The sequence below is a fragment of the Pteropus medius genome, unplaced genomic scaffold (assembly GCF_902729225.1).
Source record: "Pteropus medius unplaced genomic scaffold, Ma_sr-lr_union100, whole genome shotgun sequence".
NCBI classification, from domain to species: domain Eukaryota; kingdom Metazoa; phylum Chordata; class Mammalia; order Chiroptera; family Pteropodidae; genus Pteropus; species Pteropus medius.
In genome coordinates, this window is record NW_024340692.1 from 18,671,802 (window position 1) to 18,697,402 (window position 25,601).

Sequence of the window (25,601 nt, forward strand, 5' to 3'; positions counted from 1 at the left end):
AACCATTTTGTTATTCTGTCTTTGTTCATTTCTGAAAAACCCTGTCTTAGACTTAGTCTCTATCTTGTTCATCATAGACAAACTTTATGAAAGACTTGTATTCACTTGCTACCTCCGCTTCATTTCTCATACCTCAACCTATCGCAGTGTGGCATGGGCCCCACATCACTGAAACTGCTCTGGGCAACAGCATCAAGTACCTTATTATTTCTGAAGCTGAAGAATGCTTTGTAGCAGCCTTTGACTATTTTGACACTTCTCTCCTTGAAACGTTCTCTTCCATGGACTTTCATAAAACACCCACTTAGCTAGTTTTTCTCCTACTTAATCTTTAGGGTTGCTAATTGCTTTTTTTTTTTTCTCTATTCCTTATGTGTTGAAATTCTTTAGATCTGTCTTATTTTTTATTACAAATACAAATACTTTCATTACAAACACTGTCCTGGGAATCCATCCACTTCCATGGCTTAACCTCTATTTGTGATAAATCCCACATTTCTATTTGGAGCTCAGGTTTCTATCCTGACCTTTAGACCTGAATATCTGTTGCCTATTTCACTTCTGACTTTACATGTCCTACAGGCATAGAAGTGGAGTAGTGAAGTACTGAGAGCATTTCATCTAGACTTAGACCCCAGGGCTCGAAACCTGGCACCACCACTTTGAATCATGGACCTCTGGGCATTCCTCTCTCTGGGCCTCCATCTTTTCACCTTACCTACACTTACTGAGTACACACAGAAGCACACACATATATAATTTTTCTCTTTTTAAGAAAAACAGGTCTTATACAAATATAGACACTACTATACCATAGCAGGTTATTTTTCATAATTATTATGTAGACCACCTGCCACTCCATCATTAAGTGAAAAAATGTGTTACGTTCTTTATTTTAACATTCTAGTACCCTATTTATTATGGATAAAAAAACTAAGAGATTCAGAGAGAGAGAGAGAGAGAGAAAGAGAGAGAGAAAGAAAGGGGGAGGGATGATGACTGAAATTTTTTTAAAAAGTAAAGAAAACCTGAATTTTCATAAAATTTTACACAAATTAGTATTTAATGGTATCATTTAAGGTAACTAGTATAAATTATTTACTAAAAGGGACTTGTTGCATTCAGGTAAATTAGTACTCAGTAAACAATAATTAAGAGTAATTTTTCTCAAATCTGGTGGTCATCAGAATCACTGCAGAAATTTAAAATATAGGTATATGGATTTCTCCCCAGGCTTACTGAATCAGAATCTCTGGAGATGTGGGCCAAGAATATGTATATTTTAGAGCTCTTAGCTGATTATGATGATCGATCTTATTTGGGAACCACTGATGAGCAGAGTTTTAACCTCTAATATAATATAATAGTTATTATCTTCTTTAGAATAAATGAAAACTATTTTTAGTGCTGTCAAGGTATTTTGTTTCAATCCTGGATAGTTTGAGAGCGAGGACTCAAAAGACTCATCAATCCTGGATAGTTTGAGAGCGAGGACTCAAAAGACTCAATTGGCATTGACCTAAATAAAGACCACATTTATCAATCTCCTTTGCAGTGAGATGTGACCATGTGACTTAGTTCTGCCAATTGCATGAGAGTGCAAATGAGGTATGCAAAATAAGGTCTTGCCTTTCAAGCCATGGTTTCTAATGGTTTTTGTTCCATAAATCCTTTTAGCAGCCTGGAGAAGCCTAAGGACTCCAGAAAATAATCTTTTTATATGCATAAAGTAAAATACTTAAAATTACAAAAGAGAACAATGACATGACATACTATTATCAAAATATTAAAAGAATAAATTTGTGATACAGCAATATAGATGTTTATCAACACATTTAACAACAAGATTTACCAGCAGAACTGTGAACATTAGGGTAGCTTGGGGTGAAAGTAAGAAAGAGATTTCAGGGTGGGTAATGTCTTAGACTAAGAGCATTTAGATTTCTCTGGCTTCATAGAGTGAATGGACTGTATTCTTAAGTTTTCTAAACCCTAGAAACTTCTAACTTTTCCTCATCTTACCCAAAGTTCTGATCCTCAACAGTTTTTAGATGAGAGGAAAAAATGTGTGTGTGTGTGTGTGTGTGTGTGTGTATGTATGAATATGTGTATATATGAATGATATGGTTTTTCAATGAATTAGAAAAGTATAAGACAGATTCAGAATGCATTTAAATAAAGGCCAGGGCCTTTTACAGTATTCTAACTCTGGTTTACTGGATTTTGTTAACGTGGCTGAAAGAGGTGATATTTCCTTTATTGGGATCCTTAGTACCTAGTTTGCTCATCCATCTATCTATCCATCTGACAAACATTTTTAAAGCATCTACTATACTCTCGACACTGTGCTGTCTATCTAATAAACGTTGGTGACTCACAAACTTGCCAGATGTTGAATAGTGATTATGACCTATAGTGATAGGCAAATGACGTCTCAGATTTACGAAAAACTGTAACAGCATATTGAGGAACTGGTTAGTTTTTTGCTCCCTATTTCAAGTTTGTCCTATAACTGCCTGATTGTTTCTGGGAGTATTTGGGTTGCTCTTTGAGCAAACTGCTGACATGTGATAGATCAGTTCAAGGAGAACATACAAAGTCATTCCTAGGAAACATCCCAAAATAAAAAAAATTGTGCCCTAATAATTCAAACTGACCATCAGCATGGTTCAAGATCATTAGGAAATCTGTTATATCCTAAATTTTCATTTATTTATGTCTGACTTAGCCTGATCTTTTTTTAAACTGGATGACACTTGCTATCTTTATTAACTTGGAGCAGAGTGGAAATTATATCTTTTTATTAATAAAGCATTTGAACCAGGTTGAATCAAAACCAGTTTTTAAATTTAAATTAGTTGATGGCAAAATAAATCTCTTCTGAAATGAAAACCAAAAAATTGTATGAAAGTAAACCTTTCCTGGGAGAATCTACAATATGTCTGTAGGTTTAGTTGTTCTTTCCTTTCTGCCTAATCCTTGGACTTCTTAGATTATCTGCCTACACTGTCATTGTGAGCATCAAATGAAATGGTGTATGAGACAGGGCCTTGTGGTCTCTACTGTTCTATGCAAAAATAAGGTATTGTCACTTTTCAACTGATGACCTTGGGAGTCATTTCCTCTAAAAGAGGTTAGTTGGTTTTCCCCCAGTTTTTATGTATCTGTTTATCTTTTAGTTTTGGCCTGTTTATTCTTTTTCTTATCTATGTGACTGTTAACCATTTATTAGAGAGGACATTGAATCCTATCTCAATTACCTAAGATATTTTTCATGGTTTCACTTGAGCCAAAGACTTCCAGATTTTCCTATTTAGTGGTTTACTGGATTTTTGTTATCAAAAATAACTTTTTGTTTTCAAAAAGTTACCCACATATCCAAAGAGAAGAGCTCTTCTCATAAGCAGCCTGAGGTAACCTCTGAAAATGGTTCGCTATTCACATGACCCAGAAAACTCCACAAAATCATGCAAATCAAGAGGTTCAAATTTTTGTGTTCACTTTAGGAACACTCATGAAACTGCTCAGGCCATCAACGGTATGCATATCCGAAAAGCCACTAAGTATCTGAAGGATGTCACTTTACAAAAGCAATGTGTGCCATTCCGTCATTTCAATGGTGGAGCTGGTAGATGTGCCCAGGCCAAACAATGGGGCTGGACGCAGGGTCAGACGCCTAAAAAGAGTGCTGAATTTTTGCTGCACATGCTTTGAAATGCAAAGAGTAATGGTGAATGTAAAGGTTTCGATGTAGATTCTCTAGTTGAGCACATCCAGGTGAACAAAGGCCTGAAGATGCAGGGCAGAACTTACAGAGCTCGTGGGCAGACTGACCCATGCGTGAGCTCCCCCGACCACACTGAGATGACTCCCTGCTGAAAAAGAGCAGCTTGTTCCTAAACCAGAAAAGCAGGTTGCACAGGAGAAAAAGGTATCCCAGAAGAAACTAAGAAACTGAAGAAAACAAAAATTATGGCCTGGGAGTAAATTTAGCATCAAATAAAGGCTAATAAAAGTAAAACAACAACAACAACAACAAAACAAACAAAGAGAAGGGGGTTAAACAGAAAATAATTTCATATTAGGAGGTGAATGTAACTGGCATAGAAATGAATAGGTAAGATAAATGAGAGTTGTATGGCTGCTTCTGTACCTGCCTGTTACCACCATATTATCCTTGATGTATTTTCAAAGCTATCTCTATCACGAAGTGAATGGCTAATGGCAAATGTGTTCATTCACCACTCTATGTTCTCTTAAATAAGGGGTTGAAATACTGGAATTGTGGGATATAGTAGAGTGACAGTGTGTTGGATGGCATTTTGCTCATTCTTCTGAAAAAATTGCTTTACATTGGCAATCTCTTTGTTAATTGTCATAGTAATATTACTAGTAATTTTAAAACAACTACTATTATTTTTGAGCACTTGCCGTGTGCTAGGTATTTTATATCCATTCTCTTTACAACAACAATGGAACATATATGCTTTTATTCAGTTTTCAATGATGATATATATAATATCATAAAATAAGCATTTAATATTGATATAATTAGAGTAGATTAGTTGCTTGAATTAGGATTTTGACAGCTCCTTGTAGGAATTCTTTACCAGTTTTCAAGACAACTCTAAACCCTCACAGGAGTGCTGTGAGACAGGCTCGTGGCCAGCATCTTTATAAAGACAGGACTTGAGCCTGATTCAGTTTTGTTTTGTTTTATTTTGTTTCGTTTTGTTTTGCTTAGCACCTAGCTTATTTTTAGAATGCAATATATTGTAATAAAAATAAAACATGAACAGCAATACAGTCAAAGCAATATAATTCACTTCTCAGATCAGGTGGGGTCTCACCAGAATCTCTCTTAAGGTATCTGAGATATGTCTTTGCCTGGCAAGGAGAGATGGAATAAAATTACCCCCATTTTAGCCTTCTTTTAATTAAAAATCATGCAAGAATGGACCAGCAGCCTCTTTCAGTGAATAAGTCAGAGAATAAACCAGACACACGTGGGTTCTCCACTGGCTGCATCACTCATTCTGGCATGTTGGCTGGGGCATACTGAGCCTCTCCACTCTACCTCCAGAACCTTGGGCATCATTCAGCTGTGTCCACAGTCCTCAGGTAATATTAATCGCTACCCCTTTGCTTCCAGACCAAGTTAAGACTTGTTGGTACATAGGATGAAGTCAGGGAGTCACTGAAGGAAAATTCCTGGGAGGGACCCACACAGGGTTCATGGCATCTGCAGCAGTATAGCTTTCACATCTCATATTCTTTCCACGGATGTCGTATTGTTCGGGTCCCAGAATTCCCCAGATATAGAGAGACAGATTAATGTTCATCTAGTTCATAACAGGCTCTATGTAAAATCAAAATGCTAGGCTCTTTGACAATGAGAAATGTAACTGCCAAAAAAAAAAAATCTCTGCTAGTGAACTGTGTGTGTATGAGAAGCTTAATGTTAACCAGTGGGTTGCTTGGTAAGCATGAAAGCAGGGCAGGGGAGTTAGCAGAACAAGTTGAATGGTTAAAGGCTCCAGGACTCTTGCTGCCACCAAGATGGAAAAGGCAAATTCCTGAGCCAGAGCATTTCCTCCCCTGGAAATTTTCCCCTTTAGATGACTTTTGCCTGCTAGAAATTGTCCAATGACTCTAGAAATATTTCCCCTGGCCTCTGGCACCTTTCCCCTGCACACTGCAGTAAGTGGGTGCTAAGAGAAAGATAGTTAAACAACAAACCTCTGTAGCATAAAGACATAGCATGCCCTTAATCTAATTCTGCATTCACATTAGGAACTGACCATCTTTATGAAGTGAGATGCCAAATGGTTTTCTTTTATTCATCTAGTGAGAGAATAAAGGTGGTAGGTTAAAGTAAGCCAAAATGAAAAACAAACAAAGACTGGAGTGAATGAGTGAGATGTGTAAATCCTATGTAGACCTCTTTCAATGTCACTTAATGACTTATTTATATAAAGAAGAGTTGTTTTTTTAAATAATAAATACTCCCAGGAGATTTAAATCCACTTATTTTCGTAACAGTACACTTAAATGGGTAATTTTTTGGTGAGGTTTAGTGCTTGGTTTGTAGAAAATGGTGATTAAGAACTTTACATAAGAAAAAGCTGAGACCTACAGAGCTGAAGACACACATTGGTTAGAAGCAGAGGCAAATCTACATTGCTTTTCTTAACTCTCACTCTAAAGTTTTTTGCACAATTAGGTACAGTGTATTTTCCCCCTATCATCCAGTTGATATGTACCAAATAAAGAAAGGGAATTCTGTTTTGAGAGAGAGTGGGAGGGGGTGAGGGGTGCTTTTTTGAGAATGAGACGTTGGTAGGGGCAAGTGGACCCAAGTGAAACCCCAATAGAAGGTCCTAGGGTGCAGAGAGGACCATGATGGACATCTCTATTTCCACAGTTTTTCTAGAACTGGTTGGCAGCTGTCATGCCAAGCTTTTTGGTAGATTTTTGTTCTATTACTTCAACTACATCAGCTTTATAAAACACAAAACACTCATCATCAAGCACATGAGGGGAAAGCAGAGCCATAGGAAGATGATGACCTGGAGATTCTGGTTAAGGTATACTTATGAGAATGTGTGTTGAAGTAAGAGATGGTCAAAACTGTAGAGAATTTTTATAAGTTTATTTGAGCCAAACTGACAACAATTGCCAGGGAGCAAAATCTCAACAGATTGAGAAAATGCTCTGGAGAGTGGCAGTTTTGCAGCTTATTTTGTAAGTTAGAATAGAAGAAGGAGACGTAAGGGGGGTAACATGAAATCTATTGGTGGTATATTAAGGGGGTGGGAGAAAGCAAAATTGGGAAATGTTTGGGATTGGATAATAAGTAAAACAGAAAGACACATACTTCTTTTACATTGGTGGGTACAAGATATTAATGATTAACATTTACAACACATAGAGATGGTATTCGGGGAACAAGATAATAATGAAGGGTTCAGTGGACTCATGCTCTCCTGCTGCAGGTGTGCTCTCAGGGGCTTGGAAAAAGAGATTACTCTGACATTTCAAAGGTATGTTATCTTAGATGCAAAAAGACAGGTTCACTTAAGGTAAAGATTGACCTTTGTCAAGGAAGCTACAGGCCTAGGATGGGACACCCGTCATGACTCACTTTTAGTTAGGAATTGTTATATTCAGACCATCCTATGTGGTTACTTTTGGTCTCTGAGTTTATAAATCAGGCCTCCCCTAAGCTTGTTAGGTTACCACGTGGCCTCTTTTTTGCCCACACTAGCAATCTCATTTTGTTTCGTTCTACATTTATTGAGCACCTGTGCTGAGATATGCACTGGTCCTAACCCAGAGAACACAAGGATGAATGATCCCTTCCCTCAAGAAGCCATGGTCCAATAAAAGAGACCTTTGCTTAAGCAATTTACAGTATCCATGTTATTTATACTCAGTGATCCAAGGGTAATAGATAGGAGAACATAATTCTATTGGGAGTGGTCAAGGAAGGCTTTCCAGAGAAGGTGATAGATGAACTGGATTGTAAGTAATGAATAGGACAGTACAAATGAAAAAAAAAAGAAGTGCTGAGTCATCCAAATTTACTACCTTATAACAGGCTGTTGCTGGCTGAGCCTTTTTTCCTAAAACTATCTCCACACATTGAGACTAAACTCCTTATCATGCTATTCTTGAGTTTCCTATACATTTCCCAATTCATCATCATTTACCAAGCATCTACTATGTGATAGAGATAAAAGACAAGTTAAAGGAGATATTTGTCCTGGTGGAACTCACAGTATAGTGCAGTGATTCTCAATCCCGGCTGCAGTTTAGAATCATGGGAGAGCTTTTAAAATATGTGATTTCCCAAGCTCCACTTCCAAAAGTACAGCTGAAGTTGAAAAACACTGGTATAGTGAGACAAACGTATACGTGAGTAGATGATTAGGTGTGGTTTTAGATGATGAAGTTTCCTCAGGAGTTATGGGAATAACAAGGTAGGCACCCAATGCAGCCTGAGGCTGGGGGGAGAGTCCATGAAGGCTTTACTGTGAAAGTGGACCTTGCTTGAGCCACTTTGTGAAAATCAGTAGAGTTTAATCAGGCAAAGTATGTGGGGAAAATGTTCCAGGAAGATAAAAATGCCTGGTAAACACTAAGAGGTTTTTAATTTTTCCAGCTGTTATCCTCCTTACCTCCCATCCCCACTCGTAATTGTGGCCTTAAGCTATAACCCCACCCCACCACACCCCTGGCTTCATGAGCTCTGTGCTCTAGCTTTGCTATCTACTTGCCATTCCTAACCACGCCATGCATTTTTCCATTACTGCAATGTCTTTCCTCTATTACTCTTCAAAAAAGTTTACTTGTCCTTCAAGGTCTAGTTCTAGTTGCACCCCTAAACCAGAAACCTGTAACCTGTGAGCCAAATTCGACCCACCACCTGTTTTTGTAGATAACGTTTCATTGAAACACAGCCATGCTCATTTATTTAAGTATTGTCTATGCCTGCTTTCATGTGGCAAATTAAATAGAATTAAGTAGTTGTTTCAGAGATGGCATGGCCTCCAAAGCTGTGTGTCCTTGAGATAATTGCTATGCAACAATTCCATGCTTTAATTTTCTCATGAGTAGCATGGCAATAATCATAAAACCTGCAGCATATTTTTATGATGATTAAATGAGATGCTGTATATTAGGTGGGTGCTGTGATGTGCCACCCTGATCCCTCTTCAGAATGAGGATTCATTTCCCTAGTTGTCAAAAGACAGCCCTCAGCTTTTAGCTGTATTGCTGTATTGCAAGAAAACTTCATCTCAGGTTGTAACTGTGTTCTGGGGCAGCGCTCATTATTCTGGAAAGTAGAAAGACCTGGTCCCTTCACCCCCAACTTGTGTTACTGAACTCAAGGGATTCATTTTGCCTGTATACATCAATAGCCAAAAGAGACATAAACAGGAGTTTGCAGCAAAGTAAGTAGGTTTATTTAAGGAAGTAGCACCAAGCCCCAAGATGCAGGTGAGCTAGCACTCAAAGACCTGGCTCCTCGATGGCCTCTAGGGAATAGGTTATATAGGGGAATACTCATTAGTCATGTAGCTGGGATGGTGGCTCTACTGATTGTTCAGGGCTAGAGTAGGAGGTAGGTGATCATTACATCAGGTCCTGATGTCAGTCATGGTGTTGTTGTGTCTGGTTTCAAGGGGATGCTGGTAGAGTTTTTCCAACTTCATGGGTGTGGAGTTGCAAGTTGTTATCTTTAGTTTGACCGAAACTCTTTTTCTATGGTCAACAGACCGGAGGCTTTGTTCCTAAGACTGTTTGATGCTGACATAAGGGTTTAATGTTTAAGGAAGTGGTGGTGCAGTATGCAGAAGGATAAGGAAAGAAAAGACAAGTGAGCCCAAGGCCAGTTTGAATCAAAGACAAAGAGAAGAGAAAAAGTCATTCTAAAGAAATGAAGATTTGCAGTTATACTTGGATCTGTTTGAAGAGACATCCTGATAGCGGAGCTCCCCATAGATCATGGAAATTCAGCCATTTCCTGTGCCCAATACTGCTTCCTTACATAGGTATTGATTCCAAGAGCACTCCCTAAGCTCCTTCTCCGGGTCTGCATCCAGTGATCCTCGCCCATATTAGTAGGTACCAGGATTGGTCCACAAGCACAGATGCTGAGATGGGATTTTGAAGCGGATCACCATCTCCTGAATGCCAATAAGAATGCTGTTACTGGTAGGTGGAACATGCATATCCCAGGCATCTGTGCCATTGTTAACATTTCCATCATTTGTGACCTGGGATATACTGTATATCAACAGAAGGGGATATACTGGCTAGTGTATGGCATCAGGCTTTTGAGAAACAAGAGGGAAATAATAATCATAAAGACTGTGAATTGTCTGATTGCTATTAAGCTCTACTGATATTCTGGGAAAAAGTAGCAAAAAACTGAGATTGATTAATCAGCAAATAAAGGCTAAGTGTAAAGGCCTCCCTGGAAACATACAAAGAGGCTCTCATCTCTTAAATTGAGAGGAGAAGGAGTTAAAAAGTGAGGGTCAAGGCAAAGATTTAATTGTAAGAGTAGTTGAGGCAGATCTCCTGTGCCGAGATTGAACAAGTGGACTCCCAACACAAGGCATGGGTGCATCTGTGTTGATGTCCCCCCAACAATTTTGTATCTCTAGATTACCCTTAATCCTCTGAGCTTGCAAAATAGCCTATTCCTCCATAGTGTAAGGTCTTAAAATACACACACACACACACACACACACACACACACACACACACACAGCCTTCATGCTTGAATTTAACATAGAGGCCTGTCCTCTGGAAAACATTACGTATTCTTTTTGGGATCTCCCCCACCTCCCCTCCCAATCACTAGAGGGTAACTGGGGTTAAGTCACAAAATAACTCTGCCAAGAACCTGCTTGGACTGCTAAGGAAGAAAAAGAACTACATTTTTTCTAGTCCAATTTCAAGACTAGCCAACTGGGAGAATATGCATGGGACTCGATTCTGAGGGTGCCCAAATAAGGTGACTAGAAGATAAATTTTGACACAAGAGTTTACCAATATGGTAGCACTCTCTCACAATACAGGATGTAATAATACCCTGGCAAAGGCCCAAGAGAAGTTGTAAGCATGTGGTAGGATGGCTCCTAGAAGCATGGAAAAAGCAATAACATATTAAGTGTGGTAAAAATGACAGAATTGCTGTGACAGACAGCTTTACACAATGGAGAAAGGAAAGAACATGTTTGGCATCTCTTCTCCCTTGCCTAATTTGGTAGTAAATGACATGCATAGCAATCTCAGTCTGTTTATATTATTGCTTTACCATTCTGAAGATCTCTAAATCAATCAAGAGGATGCAGATTAGTGTCAATAATACTACTCCAAGAATGTTCCATAGGGACCTAGTAGTCTGGACACATCAAGAGACTCCCAGATCGGTGATAGTTCTGCTGGACCCAAGTAGTTATAGTTCATGGTGTCCCCTCACCTCCCTCCATCCCATCTCCAACCAGAACAATTCTGTACCTGACCTAATCCAGATTTGTGGCTCTGGCTTACAGACACCATTATGTAGGACAGCCCTGGATATTTCTACCTAACTATGACATGGGGCCCATCATTTCCAAGGACAAAGTGTAATGGAGGAAGAAAAGGGGGTGGCTGGGTGTACCCTACATAATAATCAATTTTAGAACTATTCTCTGATTGTAAGAAGTAATTTTTTGTTTAGGAAGCAATCTCTGAGCTTTGTTGTTTTCTAGCCTCAATCTGTATTATCTATTGATTTGCAGGTCCCAGCATTTCAACTATTTTACATAAATTCTTTTCTATTTTAAAAATCAGTAATGTGTATAGTTTGGATATTACTTGGACATCCCTTATGTATATGAAAATATACGTAAGTCGAGCTGAGAATGCTTGCTTTTAGATTAGCCAAGTGACATTCTCCCACACGGAAATTATTCCTTAGTCATTTATTTTTAAACTCCATGGCCTTCCATCATCTTGATTTCCTACCAGCAGAATAGATGTTCACTCTGGTTATAATTTAAGGAGAATTAGGAAATTCTCCTATTTTTTCTTATACTAACTGACTTCCTAGAAATACTCTCCCAAACAATGATGGAAATTCCACTATAATAAAGCACTGTCATGTCTATGAATAAGGTAGTACTGCTTTAAAGCAAGGTTCAAGCCATAGGCTGGGGAAGCCCGCTGTGAAGACTGAAGCTAATCCCTAATCTGAGCCATCGCCAGAGTGTGTTATCATCAAGTTTAATTCAACGTTTAGCAATCCAGTTCTTTGGGTGACACATTGAACTCTCCCTGTGTTTCTCATTTAGTACATACGTACCAATCAGATTCTCTCTTTATTCCCTGTCTAAATGGGGAACATTTAGTTTAATGGGGAACAGGAAGATTATGGGGGGGAAAAAAAGAATAAATGGACAGGAAAGAGAAAAGGCTCAGCAAATAGGGGTAAACACCAGTTTTTGGCTAAAACAATTTGCTCAAAAATAAGACTAAATAGGGTGATGGAAAGAGCCTTTAACTAATTGCCAAAGGTCTGAGGATCTTAGAGAACCAGTGCTGTGATCTTGGACATGACATTTAATGTTTGTTTATCTCAATTCCTTCATCTGTATAATGTGAAGTACTATTCCTGCCCTACTTACCTGCCTGGCTGATTGTGAGACACAGATTTATATTTCTCAAGACTCTCCATAAAACATACTGTGCTCTCGAGAGGAACTTGGTTTTTATCATGGGTTTGTAAGCGTGCATAAATCCTGACTCAAAATCTATTGGGAAAGAAGTTGGGCACAAAAGAATACATAGAACTGAATTAGTATTTGTGGGCTTTATCAAGAGTAGAGTAGCTTCTACTTGACAATGTTGCCTGGTAGTAATCCTGGTGCTAATATTATAGAGCTGAGGATGTCTCAGTTAACCAGACTCCTTTGGGGGAAACTGTGCTACTGGGAGAGAAGGTGGTTGGCCAGAGTACATCTATCTATGATATGCATTTCCATGGGTTTCCTGTTGGTTACTTCCCTGTTGAGTGATATTTCTCTGGAACGACAATATTCTACAGTTTAGGGAAGACAATGTCAGCTAAATACAAAGTTTCTGCTCCACTTGTATGTACACACACACACATACACACACACACACACACATACACGAGTATCCACAATTAGCTACTCATTGGCAGTATTGACCCAATTTTACCTCCTCTTTTGAATAAATACATTTTACCTAGGGAAGAATTAAGGTATGGTTCTGGACATCATGGCCTATTTTTTTTTCTTTGAGTTTTCAATTTCAATTGACTAAAGTAATCACATGCTCAAATAATAAAAATTGCAGTAATATTTGAGATCTTCTATATTCTAACTACTTTGCTAAGAATTATATGTTTATTATTTCACTTAATTCTGGTAGTGGGTATTTGTAATTCTATTTTGAGAAAGTGAGACTTAAGATGGAGTCACAAACACAAGACTGCATAGTATAAAGGGCTCCAGATACAACTCAGGGTCCAGATACAACTTTGTCTGATTTCAAAGCTTGGGTTCTTAATCTCTTTGCTCTCCTATCTTCATCTGCGAGCATCTACTCTGAGAAAGGTGTGCTGTGCACTGGGGTGGGAAGGATGAATAAAGTAGTATCTCTGTCCTCATTAAGCCCCATTTAATGCTTGGATGAGTATTGTAAATGCTATTATCAAGAGGCCCACAACACTGAAATGAAGATTGCTATAACAGTTTTTCATAGAAATAATACATTTTTACAATTTGAGGGGAAATATTCCATTTTTAAGCAATAAAAACGATAACAGAATGTGTGGTATATCCTGATGTTAGCAAGGCATCGGACAATTTTTATTTTATAAAATATTTGAGGAAGAGTTGTAGAAATATCATGTAAACGACAGTGTAATATGGAGAATTTCAGACCTGATTGAAGCCCTACATCAAAATGTATTGACTAATATAGTCAAGGTCAAGCTGGGGTGAGGTTCCAGAGGTGAGCCATTGGGCTCTGTCCTTGCTCAAGACCGATTTATCTCTTTTAACAGTGCCTTATGTCATCGATTTGTTTACCCCATAACAAATCTGTGAATGGCATAAGACTTTGAGAAATAACTGACACATTACATTAAAAACTAACAAGGTGATCATCATCAAAGACAATGTAAAGCTTTGGATTTAGGTTCAGGAAGTCAATAACATTTGTATAGGCTTGATACTAATAACAGACTAGAAAAGATTTAAAAGTGCAGTATGTCTATATAACATGATATAGCTGCTAATGGAGTAATAGAAGCTTTCTGTTCAGATCAAGGAAGATAAGTTTCAATGTATTCATCATTGGTTGTACTTTTTAAAAATATTGCAGCAGTTCCTGGGTGTTTTCCTTTAAATGAGATATTGACCAGCTTGTGAAAGACAAGAAAGGCAACATTTTTTGAGGACCTCCTATGTACCAGATCATGTGCTAGGTGTCATCCAAGTCTCACAACTTCCCTGTGAAGCACTTTTAAAGCATGTTGTAGCAACTGAACCTCAGAGAGGTTAATAAGTTACAGTGAAGCTGAGATTTGATTTCAGATTGATGTAACTCCAAAGCTTGTATCCATACTATTATATTAGACTTCTAGAGGGCACTAAAGGGAGCCTCGGTGTGAGAATGAGCTGAGATAGGTAGAGTAGAGGAAAAATGAATTAACAGTTATAAAGCATCTATTTGCTAGACATTTTTCATACGTAGCCTCAATTAATACAGTAACTCAATGAAACAGATATTATCGCATCCACATTTTAATATGAGAAAACTGAGGTTTAAAGGGCTAAATAACTCACCTAAGATCACCTAATAAGTGATGGAATCAAGATCAGGCTACTCATCTGTCTAATTCTATGACCATAGTTCGCCATTATTTCCCCAACTTCAGATATTACACATTGCACCCATACCGATTTTGCCCAATCTGTATTGTAATTTACTTTAAAAAAAAATCTCACTTTTTAAAACTTAAACTCAGTTATTTAACTAGAAGACTGTATATAAATCCATAAACAAGAAATCAACTATGTCAAATCTATAAAAGAGAAACCAGCACCTCTTGCCATAAACAGGAAGAAACTGTAAATATAAATACATTATAAACTAAATAATGTTGTGAATTCTAGCTAGAAACTGTTGCCTGCAGAAGGTTTTAGCTTTGAAGTCTCCTCTCTCTTTGTTAAAAATGAAATTGTCAAGTTACTGAACCTTTTAGTACTAAAATGAGAAGGTCTCCTTGACTTAAGGATTGACAAATTCAAATAGAAGTATTTTTCTCACTATAATTATGTGTAATTTAATGCTGTTTAATGCAGTGTCTGTGAGATAGTTAAAATAATCTCCTGAACCATCTAAAGACATCTCACATTTCACCAGTTGCTTACGTCCAATATTCTCTTTACCATTGAATATTCTCTTTACCATTCTTAACTGCCTTAAAGAATAGTGGGATGATAAATGTGAGAATGGGAAAAAAAATAAATAAATAAGACTTAGGACAATCACCACCATTTTCAAATCCTGGAGGACTGACTTCTGGAAAATAATGATTTCTTATTTCTTGCTCAAGAAAGTTGAACTAGGACAAATTGTATGACATATTGAAATGTAACTTTCAGCTCACTATAACATCCAATATGAACATTAAAACTAACAAAGGAAATAGCTATCGCTCAAAGAGCTGAGTTCTCTGCTCAAGAAAATTGACAGTGAACCATCTTCCAAGACTGATAGAGAAGAAATGTCCTGTGTATTTTGGGGTGTTTAGCAGCATCCCTGGCCTCTACCCACCAGATACTAGTAGCACCCCCCAAGTTGTGACAACTAAAAATGTCTCTGGACATTGACAAATGTCCTCTAGGGAGCAGACCACTCTTGGTTGAGAACCACTGCTCCAGACCTACTTCTCTCTATGCATATCTACTCATTGAGATAGGAATCAATAAGAAGTTTCTTAAATGTTTATATCTCATGCATACCTTTACCGTTGCACTTAATGCTTCTAACAAACATCTATTGAGCATCAAAAACATGACAGATGCTACGTTAAGAGATTCATGTCCTTCCAAGGGAACAGCAGTCTGTAAATAAAAATTAAAAGAGTAGTTCCACTATGCACTTTATTTTTTAAAAAGTTTCTTTTGCTTGTGAATCTTAGTGTGAGAGCAGGGACCATATCATACGTGTTTTTATATCCTGCACAACATAGAGCACATTATCTTATTCATAGTAGACACAAAACAATGTTTACTGAGGGAAAACAGAAAGCATGTTACAATATAATTATTTCATGTACATTATATATCATAGTTTATTCATATTTGTGCTGGTTATATTTCTAATTATAATTGTGTTTATCATTCTAGTGAGTTAAGTCAATAACTGAGTAAAGAAATCTGTACCCATCGCATCTGCTGTTTTTGCTATCCAACATCCACTCACCTTCATCTGGACACTTTATCTCAGTTTGTCTGGAAAACCACCCCCTTTCTCACTCTCAGCTCCACCCCCATTCTTGAGGGGTAGGGCATGTGGCTCAGGTCAAGGTATCACATTTCACATTGCCTGCTACATGTTTGTTTCAGGATTGGGCATTGGTCCAATAGGGGCAAATAAGGTGATGTGTGTGTGTGTGTGTGTGTTTGTTTATTTGTCTGATTTTTACTGGAACTTTTGGGGAAAGGTGGATTGTTTTTTTCCCTCATTTGAATTTGAGAGAGTACAAAGTCTAGAGCTGTTGCTGCCATCTCGTAGCCATCAGGAAAAAGATGCCAAAGAATGGAGTCCGTGTGAAGGAGGGAGGGAGGGAGAAAAGAAAAAAGAGGAAGAGAGAGAGAGTAAGCGAGCAGCTGAGCACTGTGGACATTGATTGAACCTTCAACCAAGCTGTGCCAGAGGCTAGTGGATTTTTTGTGAGGAGTTTGGGGTGGTTTTCTGTTCTTTCAGCTTATGGTCTCTACTTACACATGTCCCAAACTCAATTACGTTTTCTTTATTTCACAGCATATTATAGTATTATGTACATTATAAGTTTTAATGCTGGGTGAGGGGATGAGTAAGTCTGAATTGAGGTGTTAGTGTATATAATGTAACATTAATTCATCTATAATTTACTGAATTCATACTATGTGCCATTGCATAAAGAATTCTGAAAACACACACCAAACTTATAAAAGCAACAATGAAATTGCTTCTCTTAGATTTGTTTCCCTCCCATTTGGGCTAGATTTTTGTCCCAGATATAATTAGTATCTTTTGCTTTTCACATAAAAGAGTCTTCCATAAATGGTAAGTTCCTTCATATATACATAATATTAAAAAATCATCCCTTTGGAAATATGCAGAAAGGAAGAAATTTTTCACATTTATTTATGGTTTCCCCAATAAGTTTAATTTTGTATATTCAAACAAAACTATATGAATTTCTCAGAATTCTTTTTTTCTTTAAAACATCTTTATTTTGTCATTTAACTTGATTTTCAGTTTAGTTTTTAATCATATGAAATGCACACCTATCGAAAGAGGGGCACCAATTGCGTAGCTTCTCTAAGGATGGTAGTAGTTGGCTTTCTGCTAGAGGAGAAGCCCAAATTTGGCATGGCTTCTAGGAGCACGGACTCTACATGCAGGCAACAGCTGTTAGTATGTAGCCTATCATACCGTTAGTGGGCTGAGCATCTTCCCAACTTGGGAACCACTGTCAGCTCAAACCACTTGAGCTCTGCATGGACAACCTTGAGGAAAACCAATCCTTCCCCTTGGTCTTAAGAATCAGCACCTAGATAGGATTCATTTCATTCTTTAAGTCTCTGCTGTCAATGTGACATGTTGAATGTGTGTAAAGTAAACTGTTCTAGTTCAAGGCAGAAAAATTGACAACTAGTTCTCCAAAATGTGTGAAATTATATCAGTGACTCCCTACTCTATTTCATTTTTTCTTAACCTAGAGTCCCAGGATATTTAGGAGGACTATTCAATAAATTCAAAACTGTTTCTAAAGCTATTTCTAACACTTGCCCAAAATGAGATAAGATTGCATGAGCTAAGTAAAATGTTAGACTTGCTTTTGGTTTGAATTATGTTAACTCAACATGATAATACTAGACAGTTCACGTTGATCAGAAGCTTTGATTTAATTTGGTCTTTAATGAAAATGGGGAAATAAATTCATTTAATAACAACTTATACTGATCATCTATCTTGTCTTCTTTATAGATAATATGCTTTAAAATTTAAGGTCCGAGCAGGAGAAATAAGAAAATGAGCTTTTGGGAGTAAAGAAGTTTGGAACCAGTGATAGTTTATGACCTCCCATTTTCTACAAATGTAGAGACCAAGGTCCAAAGAGGTGGAATGACTTTCGCAAGGCATCATTGGCTAGTGGCTGAGCTGGAATAGGAATCCATAGATACTTATTCTATTTAGTGCTTATCCTTTGATATTAAATGAGATGTTTTTATGACCCATGTTAGGGCAGAAATGTGGATAAAGTAACATTAGGTTGATAGTATTTGCTTTGAGCTTGCTGCCATGGTGGGAAAGAGGCATAAGCTAATCTCTGCTAAGGTTCTATGTGATTCTAAGGACCAGCAGTATGAATAGGTGATGAGGGCAGCTACTTACATAGTACTGAAAGATTTCTAGCCAGGAAACAAAATCTTCCTGCACCTGCCTGCCATAAAACCTAGTTCAAGCTGAAACTCAGACCTTTTCTTGAAATTTTGAGATTTTCTTTTCTTCATTAAAATTCAGGTAAAATTTATGCCTTTTCTTAAATTTCTCCAAATTTACTTGCTGTTCTACAAAGTAAAGGTAGCTTTTCTCGGTTTGTACTTTTCCTTGTACAAACCTCTAGTCTATTATCTTTTGTCTTTTCTATATTTGAACTTTTCTAAGAAAACCTCAAGGATGCTAATGATGATGATAGACCTGGGTTGTGGGATGAATATTTTTTAAAAAATTCAAATCTTTAATAATGATTATATATCAATTTTACAAAATAATAAAGTATGTACTTAAAATATTCAAGAAGTCACATCTGCATTGTTATCAATATGTGTCACCTCAGCTTTAGTCTTAAGTACCTTTTATTATATTCATATCACTTAAAATTTGATATGTAGTATAAATGAAAATATGCTATTCTCCAACTATAAGGAAATGTTATGCTAACACTACGAAAACTATTAATTCCTGCTTTTAGAGGTGATGGAGAAAAGGAAGATTAGTGTAAGTTGCATATGGTCAGGACAATATCTGTTTCATACATTGTTATATTCACAGTACTTAGCATAGTGCCTATTATAATATATATTTCCAATACATATTGGTTGAATGAACAAACAGAAGAAAATATATAGGGACTAGTACTATAGTCTCATAAAAATTGGCTAAGGAAGATTGAGCCATTTCTCTATTGCCAGTAAATGCAGAAGTGAGATACACACAGACATAACTACTGCTACATGGATGAAGTAATTTTTTTTTTGCAGGAGGCCAGGGTGCTTCTTTGAGGGGTATGCAAAGCTGAATTCTCACTTAAGAACTGGAAAATTAAGATGATTATGATTTGCTATCCATCAAGTCTTCCTACTAAGAAGAACACAATTTTAAAAGGAATGCATTTATCCCATCTCAGATTTTTGGAGAGCCTTTTCTTTCCTTAAAGCATAACAAGCTTGTCAGAGTTTCCATGGTGAACATGGGGCACCATGGAAACTGATAGATTTAGCTACACGAAAAGAATAAATAAAATAGTCAGGCATTTATTTCACTGTGCAATGACAACTTCTCTCCTGAATAGGAGAGGAAAGTGGCTTCTCATTTAATCCACCTGTCCTTTATTCTTTGTGCCTTATGAAAACACGAGCTATTTTTACTGAATTATTTTACTGACCTATGATGATTGAATTGTTGTTCTCCTCGAAGTCCTACTTTTATTACTACTTGGATTTTACTTCAGCGTAGGTCTGTGTGTCACTGGCAACTGTTGGAAAACCATGTACAATGTGAAAGTTGTACATAACAACTCACAATGCAGTGACCAAGTGAGTCATGGAGAAATTGAATGGAAAATTCTTCATAGTCTACAGTGAAGGGACAGTGTGTTGGAATAACTGGAGTCAAGAACCAGGTCCATCCTGTATTAAGCAGATACGCAAGCCAATGCTTCAACCTGTTTCACCACCTCTAAAATGGTTAAAACACACTGTCTTTCCATATTATAGGGTTGTTGTGAGGCTCAAAATGAGATTGAAGAAGAGAAAGCCTTTTTAAACAGGTCAAGCTCTATCTAGCAGGAGAGATTGCCCTGCAGCTGGTATAATTACACCAATAAGTTGACCAAAATGTCAAAACCGATCATACTATGGTACCGTCCTTTGCCTCAGGCAATTAGAAGTTCGGAATATATTGGTCCCACCCGGTAGTTGGGGAGTTTTGAGACCACTTAGCTTTATCTGAAATAAGAAGAAATGTGATCTTAAGAAATGAAGACTTTCAACTTTTCTATATGTTTGAAAATTTTCATAATAAAATGTTGCCAAACTAAATCAATGAAATAAAGCTCTTTCTTAAGTTCTAGTCCCAATTAATTGCTAACCATTAGCACACACTCACTATTGTCTCTTACGTTTTTAATCACTAAAATATAGGCAATGGAGCCATCTCTTGAAATTCAGCATTTATGTAAGTCTGTTGAGCAGCTCCTATTGTCCAGGCACACTGTGTTAGGGGATACAGAGAAAGAAAGGAAAAAAGAGGACATGGTTCTTTAGGAGACCGCAGTCTTCTGGAGGCGACAGACTAATATAGGAACAATTATAGCACTTAGAGAAGGAGGAGCACTTACTACCTGAGAGAGAGAGAAAGTGTAAAGATTTCCTGGATGGGGCTGGGGGTGGACATTTAAGCTGTGGTTTTTAGCTAGGGAAGGGTGGGTAGTAAAATGAGGCAGGCATCATGTCAGGTGGCACAAAGGCACTACGGTTAGAGAGATGTGAGCAAAGTAGATGCATAGTATGTGGAAGACTGGAGGGAGAAGACCCTGAAGAAGCAGCCAGGGCTTTGGGAAGTGTCCACACAAAGGAAAGTCTCTTTGAAGAAAGTGATATGTGGGGGTAGGGCACTGAATGTGCACACCATTGTTGGATTTCTTTTTGAGAAACTTTGCTGAGGGTTGAAAGAAGCCATTACTGACAGGGAATAGTGATATTAGAAGAGAGTAGTGAAATGCACATTGAATAATAATCTCTAAGGCTCTTTCAGTTTTAATATTGCATGAATTTAAACATAGGCTATGGAAAGAGCTGACGAGTAGAAACTACTATTTCCTTAAGACTTTGAAGGCACAAGAAATGTCATTTGTTGCATACTTTGCCCTGGTCAGAGTAACCATGTTAACCAGCAGCTGACTTTGCGATATATTTGAGCTATGTTTCAAAGGCGAATATAAAAACTCTTCACCCTTTTCTCCCTCCAAACCCCAGTAGCCTTGAGAACATTTCCCGGGGGATACCAAGATGGGTGTCAAAATTGCAGGAGGGCCCACGATTTAAAGGAGACTCCGAGTCTGAGTGTGGAGAAGGGGTGAGAGAAGTCAGGTAGGCAAGATTTCCTGCCACCTGGCTGAGCTGAGGGGTACTGGATCCTGAGTGAGGAGCCTTACAACTTGGCTGGCAATGGAAGGAGAATTGTGCACTGCTCAGAAGAGTGAACACTAACCCGAGGAATATAAATGCCATGTCACCTGGAGGTCCATGGCCATTCCCTCTGTTAAAGATGAACTTTATTTAAAGCTACACAACAATTATTCATTCCATAAGCCATATGTAGCAATGTCAGTAAACATCAAAACAAAACTTTGTAGCAGTTTCATTACCTCAACAGGACGATAGCCATTGTTTGGTATATCTTTTTAATTCTAGCCATTATGCCTATAGGTGTCTCACAATTTATTGGAATGACATTGGTTAATAAAATTATATAGGTTTTAAGTGTACAATTCAATAACACATCATATGTATATTGCATTGTGTTTACCACCCAAAGTTAAATTTCCTTCTGTCACCATATATTTAACACTTTTTACCCTTATCTATCTTCCCCTTTCCCCTCTTCCCTCTGGTAACCACTAAACTGTTGTCCATATCCACAAGTCTGTTTTTTTGTCATATTTCTTTGTTGCTTTCAGTTTTATATCCCACATATAAGTGATATCATTTAGTTCTCCACTTTTTCTGACTTATTTTGCTTAACATGATTATCTCAGGTTCCATCAATGTCGCAAGTGGCAATATTTCACCTTTTTATGGCTGAGTAATACTCCATTGAATATACGTATATCTTCTTTATCCAAACATCTGTCAAAAGACACCGGTTATTTCCATGTGAAAAATGCTGCTATGAACATCAGGGTGCATATATCTTTATGGATAAATGGTTTCAGTTTGAGGGGTTAAATATCCAGAAGAGGGATCGCTGGGTCATATAGTAATTTTATTCTTAATTTTTTGAGGAACTTCCATACTGTTTTCCATAGTGACTGTACCAATTTACATTCCCACTAGCAGTGTATGAGGGTTCTGTTTTCTCTATGACCTCTCAACTTGTCCTGTTGATGATAGCCATTTTAACAGGTGTGAGGTGGTATCTCATTGTGGCTTTTATGTGCATTTCCTGACTAGTTAGTGAAGTTAAGCATCTTTTCATATGTCTGTTGGCCATTTGTATGTCTTCTTGGGAAAACTTCATTTTTTGATCGGATCATTTGGTTTTTTATTGTTATCGAGTTGTATGAGTTCCTTGTATATTTTGGACATTAGACCCTATTAGAGGCATTATTTGCAAATATCTTCTCCCATTCAGATGGTTGCCTCTCTGTCTTGTTGATGGTTTCTTTTGCTGTGCAGAATCTTTTTAGTTTGATATAGTGGCATCTCCTGATTTTAAACAAGTGTAAATGCCATGAAAAAAACTTAACATTTTATTATATGTAATTCCCACATGACTGCATATTTCCCCTATTGTTTTTAATAACTACATAATATTCTACTGAATTCTACTGAATAGGTACGTTCTAATTCACTAAACTAGTCTCAGTTGTTGGACAATTAGGTATCAGTTGGCTTTCACTAAAAAAAAAAAGGCTGCATCTGGTTTAGGGCACTGATCTGTCTTTTAGAAACATGCAATTGGCTTCTCTTTTATAATAACAGCCAGACATTTTCCTCACTTTTCTTTTCATGAGTGTGTATACAAGCCTAGGTCAAGAGGATGTTTTCTGTGTGCCGGCTGTTGGGACTGCAAGGAGGGAGTGTAGTCTGCAGAATCGGGAGAGAGTGCCGGGGAAACAGGGCTAACATCCCCACGAGGCAAGCACGATGCTCTCAGTTTAAGGCCTAATCTGAGTCTTTGGCAGGGCGACCGACTACTTTGGTGTACCTGGGTCTGAGGAGTTTCCTGAATTTTGAGACTTTCTGTGCTAAAATCAGGAAGGTTTCTCATAAACTGGGATGAGTTGGTCGCCCTAGACATTAACATAGAGGGAGTGAAGGAACTGAGAAAATAATCATTTATATAAGCTAACCCTGTGTCAAAAAGCAACAATTCAGAGAAAGCTTGCTCATGCACTGCAGTGGGACATTTATTCTTTTTGTAGGAGCCAAAAATGGATACTTATCTCAGTTATCACTCTGGTCCCATAAAACTCATGTCTTTATTTATCCAATAAATATGTATGAAACACCGAGCACTGTTCTAGGAATAAGACCCCTGTTCTTATGGTTTTTCCATTACTGTGTGGGAGTGGGAGTGTGTCGGAGGGAGGAGGGAGGTGGGAAAGAAGCAGAAATAAATGGGGAAAAAAAAGCCATGAACTGCATAAGGATGGGTATGATAAATGCAATGGCAGAAGTAAGATGGATTAATGGAATAGAAACTTCGGGAGGGGGTACTACTAGCTTAGTGGTGGAGGAAGGGTATTCCGAAGAGCTGACGTTTGAAGCAAACCAGTAATAAGAAAAGCTGGCCATGTAAAAATCCACAGGAGGCATTAGGAGCAGAAGTAGCAGCATGTGCAAAGGCCCTGAGTGGAAACCAGTTGGTCTTCTTGGAGAACTTAGAAAGGACTTTGTGAGTGTAGTGAAGAGAAGGAATACTGATCTAGAAGCAGTCTTAGCAACCACCCAGTTGAAGGCTCATTTTTACAAATGAAGATGATAGGGATGCTGAGGTCCACCTGCATGGACCATAATCTCTTGGTTCCTAATTCATCTCTCTTTCCACTAAGCTATGTCACACTGTCATTCCTAGCTTCTTGGCTTGAGTATTTAATTTTCTCTCCTTGTACAACTGGAAGTAAAGCAAAGAAATTCATTTATTTAGGTATGAAAATTGGAATTGGAATTGTTTGCGAATGGACACAAGGACCAAAATATTGGCTTCAAGGTGAAGTGAGGTACTTTGGGGTCTAGATTAACCTCTACTGGTGGAATCTCCAGTAATTATGTAAGATACACTTCCAGAACACCATGTTAGGATGAATCCTGCTGCTCGCAGGAGCTGAAAATGAAACTGGTAGCTAATCTTGGCAGCCCAAACTGACCTTTCACCGGCGCCTGAACTTGTGTCAGTTCAGACCCTATGAGTGCTACAGGCCGAAGAGTCCAGGGTTTGGCCACGAATAGCCCTAAGAGTTTAAAGGGCAGAGAAAGCAGGCAGATGTAATTCTAGGCATGCCAGCTAAGGAAAGGTAGAGGAGTTTGTGAGACACAGAAGAAAAGTAGATTTAGTGACCAAGTCAGGGTACAGGCTGGAATCCTGAATCCTTCAGCTTCTTCCTTCATCTCCCGCCCCATGAGTGGGTGACAGTCACCACTGTTTAAAAGAACTGCAACGTGAGCCGTGATTGGAAACTCAAAGAGTTAACACATCAAAAACTAACACCAAGGAGGAGAGAAAAACCACACCCCACAGGAGCGCAGAGCCCAGCTCCCAGGAGAAAAATCCTATTGGCATCAAGGAGGCAGGGAGCCAGCCCCTGGGCGCGGCTTGCAGGAGGTAGGCGATCGCCAGGGGAAACGGGGGCAAAACCAGGCCGGAGCCGGTGCTTGCTCGGCAGTCGCCGGTAGCCGCGGGAGCCCTCGCCGCACCTTCTCGCGGTGCGCCCTCCTCAGCTGCGGGCCCCGCGCTGCGCTCGGCCGCTGACATGTGTGCCGCCCGGATGCCGCCCCTGGCGCACATCTTCCGAGGGACGTTCGTCCACTCCACCTGGACCTGCCCAATGGAGGTGCTGCGGGATCACATCCTCGGCGTGAGCGACAGTGGCAAAGTAAGCGGGAGCGGGGTCTGGCGCACCCCGACGGGCGGGCGGACAGGTGGAATGAATCTCGCGCGGTGCCCTGCGGAGCCAGGAGTTCGCTCCGTATAGAGCGAGCCACCGGGCTCCACAATTGAACTTGAGTGTTTGGCTCTTGGGGAACGCCAGATAAATCCTGACGCTAGGTTCATGAGCTGGCCGGGGAGCAACGTATTGCCAGAAGCTGACAGCCTTGGAGTACTCATATTGGTTCGACAGCCGTCCAGGCTGCGGTGGAAGGGGAGCGAGATTATAACTCTTGCAAATCTTAAGAGATCATTAATAAACCAGAACCTTGCTTCATTCATCTTTATACCCGGCACCTGGCACAGTTGCCTAGCACAGGCTAGGCACTAAGTAAATTTATTAGGAAAGCAATAAAAGAAGAGGGGTCATTCGATTAATGTTTAGCCCTATCAGTGCAAAGCATAAGGAAAGAACTGAATTCATTCACTTGATCATTAAACAGACAATATACTAATGATTCAGATTAGACAACTTGCAATACTAGAAGGGATAATGGAGAGAAATTATCCACCACCTACCAACACACACCCATAGCCATTTGCATCAAAGCAAGCAGTTCCATTTTAAGGTTCAAAATGTCTTCTATAAATGTATCTTCTACACTTCGTTTTCCAAAATCAGAATTTCCACAAACAACACG

The 25,601-nt window shown here is 38.6% G+C and overlaps 2 protein-coding genes across 4 annotated transcripts in view; both read left to right on the forward strand.

The window, feature by feature from the left end:
* CUNH9orf85 (chromosome unknown C9orf85 homolog) overlaps window positions 1–25,601 on the forward strand; it is a 185,137-nt gene that overhangs the window by 123,836 nt on the left and 35,700 nt on the right. The gene's annotated exons all lie outside the window — the stretch shown is intronic.
* The window catches only part of GDA (guanine deaminase), an 80,981-nt gene continuing 79,555 nt past the window's right edge, over window positions 24,176–25,601 (forward strand). For 2 of the 3 annotated variants that reach the window (XM_039840246.1, XM_039840401.1), the window contains exon 1: window positions 24,176–24,907. In XM_039840246.1, coding sequence (XP_039696180.1) covers window positions 24,785–24,907 — 123 coding nt within the window. In that variant the 5' untranslated portion in view covers window positions 24,176–24,784. The remainder of the gene's footprint in view (window positions 24,908–25,601) is intronic. The other variant, XM_039840323.1, reaches the window with a different exon arrangement.